At 34.3% G+C, this 6293-nt stretch overlaps 1 protein-coding gene across 1 annotated transcript; it reads right to left on the bottom strand.

Annotated features, from left to right (window-relative positions):
• Positions 1-4511: 4511 nt before the first annotated feature.
• On the bottom strand, positions 4512-5141 carry LOC115890481. Its single transcript, XM_030910721.1, has one exon. It carries the CDS (start codon positions 5139-5141, stop codon positions 4512-4514), a length of 630 nt encoding a protein of 209 aa, XP_030766581.1.
• Between the last annotated feature and the right edge of the window lie 1152 nt (positions 5142-6293).

The raw sequence follows: 6293 nt of genomic DNA, 5'->3' as shown, positions 1-6293 counted from the left end.
AAAAAATGTTTCGCCTGTGCCTTTTTTTTACCTTCTCGTCCTCTATTTTTTATTATAAAAGTTGGAAACCCTAACCTAAACGTCAAATTTAGTGTTAACTACACATTATGACATGTGGGTATCTACATATTTCAAAAATTATGGCTGTATTCCGTTGCGAAACCAGGGAACCAGACCGGTAAACTACGGTAAAGAGCGGTTATAACCAAGGTAAGCTACGGAATACACCCTAAATTATTCGAATGTCAAATAATATTGGCCGTAGCTGTCATGGAATTGAACCATTAAAAAGATATCAGAAATATTTTTTTCAAAAACCCTTTTGGAAACGTACTTTTTTTTATTTCACTAGTAAAAAGGTTTTTCAGTTCGTTAGTTTTTGATTAGACATATTTTTATGCCTAAAATCTTTTTAAGTTATTTAAGATTTAGTTTAAAAGCATAATATTTTTTTTATTCTTTGAAATTACGTGTCAAACAATCAGACAATGTATTTCCTTCTGTTACAAAACTAATTATTCGAATTTTGTATATTATAAATACTCAGTAAAACTTTATAAAGTGTATTTATAAAAATATATCTGGTGTTTTCGCTTTTTAGAGATATCTAATAGTGGATATTATTAATAATATAGGTACCGTATGATCGAAAAAAAACTGCGCAAAGTTGGCTTGGAAATGCCGGATGATATACTGATTTTTTAACAAAGCATCACAATCAGCTTCTTCGGGTTTCTCTTATATATTCATATTCTGAACCGTCCTAGAACTGTGATGCGTATGCGCAGAAGGAAATATGAAGACATTATTTCATTTGCGCATGCGCTGCAGAGTTCTAGGACGGTTCAGAATCGGTAATAACAAGAACCCGAACAAAGCTAATATGATATGGCAAGATATATTGTACGACATCGCTTGGCCAAACATGCTACTATGGCCAATTTAAATTTTGAATTAATTTTGCGACTGTTAGCACAGAATATCTAGCTGCGTAGCTAGATATTCTGTGCTGTTAGTGTCCAGGGACTAGTTGTGAAACGCAGTGTAGAGTGATCCCTGTAATTGTTTGCTTGCTGCATGCCGGTATGGGAATAAAAAAATGCATTGTCAATGGCTATAATGATCTTTGTGATCGATGCTAGAGAGAAAAAATAATATTTGTGTCTGTATTAATTCATAATTCCAAAACTATGTTTTACAGAGAATTGAAAAATCATATAGCTAAGTTTTTGGCTTTCAAAATTCATTAACATCTGAGCTTTTTATTTACCAGTTATATATAGGTTGGAGATTTTGTAACTTTTTTATATTTGATACCAATTAAACTTTTAGTTACGTAACAGAGGGCGGGATTTTTAAATTCATTGTTACCTGCCATGGCAACATATTCGTCGCCGGGCTGGCTAACTGGAATTTAAATTTGCCGCTAGGGATTCAGGTGATAGCTCTGCTGTAAAAGATGTCAAGTTACCACATTCATTTATTTATTTCCTGACATTCTTATTCGTTTTGACACTTCAGTTTTGTATTACGGGATTTTGGTTTAAATAAATTGTGTTGCGATATTTTAAGCTTAAGCATTTCTACTAGCAGACTTTGCAGTCGAACATTATTCTTTTTAGAACATCTTTTAGTGCGAAGAGTACTAGATAGCTAATAGCCGTAAAAAACTCATCGCAACTTTATTAGAATATTTTGAACGGGAAAGGGGTAGTAATGGCCCTTTCTGTCCCTTAAGTGCTGTTAAGGAGGTGAGTTTTGTTGATGTAAATAATAACTGTTAATATATTTATAATAAGTTTATTTTTGTTTCCTAAAATATTTTGTTTAAAGAAAATATGTAAATGTGGGCAACGTTGTGCCGGTCAAGCTTAATCACGTGACTAAAAGTTTATTTGATATGAACTATATATGAGAATTAGTAACCTTTCTACATTAGTCCGTTAAATTGAGACAATTAACAAAAACATATTAATCATCTCTATTTATTTCATGTCTAAATAACTCTACAGTCTAATGGCACTTAAAATCATTTGCATACGTATATAATTTAAAACAATTTTTGATATCTCTCTGACACGCAACGCATAGCATAAACAGATAGTTATCAGAGTATCACTTTGTAAATCAAAGAACAGATTGCTGTAATAAAATAGTTGTTACCCGCATGATATCCGAAAAGTATAAATAATATTAATGAAATAATGCATTTCCTTGATGAAATTCTTCGAATAGCTTGATTATACAGAGCATTGCCATGTTTATACAGGATAGTTTTCTAATGGAAGTCTTTCTAAAGTACGCAGCGATCAAAAATGATTGAAATAGTTGGCAATACATTGTTAGAGGATTTTAAGATTAGGGATTGGTGCAGACGTTAAAATAAATAATGAATTGAAATATTTTAGTAGTCAATTCATTGGCGTTCATTTACTATAACCTAACCTAACCTAACAGAAAAGCAAAATATATGCTTTAGTTAACATTAGTTAAATAATGAGGAAACATACCGGGTGGGCCACTGAAAACTTACAATGGCTATAATTTTTAAACCAAAAAAGATATAAAAAAATATCGTTTCTATAATATCGAGGGGAATACATATGACGTATTTTTTGAACCACCCCGACCTACCCCTTAGGCGGCATCCCTACTCACTTGAAAATCTTAAATAAAAACACCCCACTTGTGGCGCTTTTTTGGAAAGCCCATGAAAAATGCTAAACGATGATCATAAAGTATTTAGGGTGAAAATGAAAAACTACCCTTACACGAAAAATTAGGTAGACATCAATGAAAAAGGTGATTTTTTAAGCATAAGTTACAAATTGGGACCCAGCTAAATGAGGCAGATGATGTATTTTTCAAACCACCCCAACCCACCCCTAGGTGCCACCCCCTCACTTCTAATCTCAAGATAGCGATATCCCACTTGTGACACTTCTTTGGAAAGCTAATTGAAATTGCTAAACGATGGTCATACAGACTTCAACTTAATTACTGGTAACTAGTGGTAAGAAATCCAGGTGTGACAATTTGAAAGAAATTTAAAATGATAATTTATTTTAGCAATTGCTCAAAATGACAGCCGTTTTGTTCCATACAAAAATACAAACGATTTTCAAATTTTTCTCTCACTTTTTGGAAAGTCTCTCTCGGAATATTTCGACATGCTTTAGTTCTCCTCTGCCGCAATTCTTGCAACAAACCTGGTTTTGTCTTGTAGACTATGGATTTAGTGTAACCCCACAAGAAAAAGTTTAGAGGAGTGAGATCAGGTAACCTTGGCGGCCACTCGATTGGACCCCTTCTGCCAATCCATTGCTTTGGATAATATTTATCCAACCACAGCCTTGTGACAATAGAATAATGCGGAGGTGCTCCATCTTGCTGAAAGTGTATGAGGTCTTCATAAAGAGTTATAATAAATTTCTTTGTACCAGTTTTTTTTCTCGCAATGGTACATGGATACAAAAATAATTCATTTTATTGATTTTGACACGTTTTGACATTTTTTTTAAATTTTTAGCTCCATTTTTTTCGTTCTTTTTTATGACAGTCGTTCAGCATTTTTTATACGCTTTCCAAAGAGATGTCACAAGTGGGGTATCGCTATCTTGACGTTAGAAGTGAGGGGGTGGCACCTAGGAGAGGGTTGGGGTGGTTTGAAAAATACCTCATTTAGCTGGGTCCCAATTTGTAACTTATGCTGAAAAAATCACTTTTTTCATTAATGTCCAACTAATTTTTCGTGTAAGGGGTAGTTCTTCAATTTCACTCTAAAAACTTTATGATCATCGTTTGGCATTTTTCATGGGCTTTTCAAAAAGGCGCCACAAGTGGGGTGTTGCCATTTAAGATTTTCAAGTGAGTAGGGGTGCCGCCTTAGGGGTAGGTTGGGGTGGTTCAAAAAATACGTCATATGTATTCCCCCTCGATATTATAGAAACGGTATTTTTTATTTTTTTGATATCTTTTTTGGTTTAAAAATAATAGCCATTGTAGTTTTCAGTGGCCCACCCTGTATACTTTACCTTTAATAAACTTCTTTGTTACAATAAATAAAATTTACAAACCAAAAATAACACCAATGCGTCTGCAATGGTAGTTTAAAAGCTATTTCTTAACATCTATTCTCGCTGTTATTTCTCTGATTTCCCTCTCCCTAGATATTTCCTTCCCTCTTGCCAATAATATTTTATATATATATATATATATATATATATATATATATATATATATATATATATATATATATATATATATATATATATATATATATATATATATATATATATATATATATATATATATATATATATATATATAAAGCGGGGGTCCTACAGCTTCTGCTGCATCCCACATTTCGACCTCCATATTGCTCGATTTTGCCATTCTTCCTGGTTAATAGCTCTGTCTCTCATATACTGGTCTACTCCATCTAACCACGTAGTTGTAGGTCTTCCTCTTTTCCTTCTGCTTTGGGGACGATACTCCATTGCCCTTTTTGGTCATCTTTCCTCTCCCATTCTTTTTACGTGCCCATACCATAGTAGCTGTCTCGATTCGATGTTGTCGGTGCTGGTATATATTCGCCTTGTTCTTTGCCTGATCTCCTCATTTCTAATGTGTGCCATCCTTGATATGCGACATACTCTTCTGAGAAAGTCCATCTCCACTGACTCGACCATCCTTCTTTCTTTTGCTGTAAATTGACAGCATTCGGCACCGTATGTTAAAATTGGCTCTACGATTGCTTTGTAAATCCTTATCTTTGTTTGGATGGATGTTTTATTTGACCATAGGAGAGGGTTTAAAAGACCGATTACTTTCTTACCTTGTTGAACTCTACTATGTATATCTTTCTTGGAGTTCCCTTCTTCAGATATAATACTTCTTAAATATTTATATTCGCTACACCTTTTAATTTCATGTATGTGTAGTTCAGGATCTTCAGTTTGTTCTTCTCCTACTTTCAGGTATTGGGTTTTTGTGAGGTTGATATTGAGGCCCCATCTGTCGTATTCTTCCTCAAGTTTCCTGAACATATAGTCTGCATCCTCCTCACAACCTGCAACAATAACTTGGTCGTCTGCAAAGAACAAGGTCAATAGACAGTGGTTGTCAATCTCTATTCCCATAGCTCTACTCTTCCTTCTCCAGTTTTTCAATGCCTCCTGGATATATACATATATATTTAAATAAGGTAGGTGATAAACTGCACCCCTGTCTAAGTCCTTTAGATGTCAGGAAGGATTCCGATAGGAACTTCCCCTGTCTAATCATACTTTTTGGATTTTTGTACATATTCCAGATTGCATTGATATATGTTTTACTCACATTTGCCTCAACCAAGATTTCAAATAATTTCTTCAAAGGTACCGTGTCATAGGCTTTCTCTAAATCTATAAATACCAGATGCGTGTCCAAATTTTGAGCTCTCCTTTTTTCAATTATTTGTTGTAACACAAATATGTTGTCTGTACAAGAACGCCCAGCGCGGAAACCACCTTGTTCTTCTATTTCTTCAAAGCTCTCTTCTATTCTCTTTTTTAATATCCTGCCATACAACCTTCCCATTGAGCTTGTCACTAATGCCTCTGTAGTTGCTACATCTTTTTTTGTCTCCTTTCTTAAAGATAGAGCTGATGTACACCAGGTTCCAGTCTTCAGGAATATTTTCGTTTTTTATCAGGCATCTTTTGAAGATATCAGCTAGTATTTCCAATAATATATCGGGTCCCTGCTTTATTAGCTCAATGAAAATGTTTCCCGGCCCCGCAGCTTTTCCATTTTTTGAGTTCTTTAATGCTTTCCTTATCTCGTTTACACTTATTTCATTTACATCTATATCTTTTGCGTTCTTTAAATCTGGCACTTCTAGTTTGAATTCTGTCCTGTTTTCTGTCAGTAACTGTTTGTAATGGTCTTCCCACTCTTCCATGCTTATAAGTTCTAGTTTACTGTTTTGCTTTTTGTCTCTTCTAAGGTTCCTTATTGTCTTCCACGCTTCTGACACTCTTGTATCTCCAATATATCTTTCGACTCTCTCACATTTGGTTTCCCACATTTTTTTTTGCTTCTCTGTCGTGGTCGCTGTGGGTACTAAACCATTTCTGGTAGGATCGCTTTTTTTCTTCTATAAGTTTTTTTAAGTTTTCAGACCACCATTCTGGTTTTTCCATCGTTTGCTTATCTTGTTGTCCTAACGCTTCTTCAGCTGCTTCGTGAATGCATTGTTTTGTTTGTTCATACAACGTTTCAGCGTTTACGTTGTCCCTTCTTATATATGC

The sequence above is a fragment of the Sitophilus oryzae genome, unplaced genomic scaffold, assembly GCF_002938485.1.
Source record: "Sitophilus oryzae breed Bouriz unplaced genomic scaffold, Soryzae_2.0 scaffold_866_pilon_pilon, whole genome shotgun sequence".
Taxonomy (NCBI): domain Eukaryota; kingdom Metazoa; phylum Arthropoda; class Insecta; order Coleoptera; family Curculionidae; genus Sitophilus; species Sitophilus oryzae.
The sequence above is the reverse complement of the archived record's forward strand: the minus strand, read 5'-3'. Positions and strand labels throughout refer to the sequence as shown.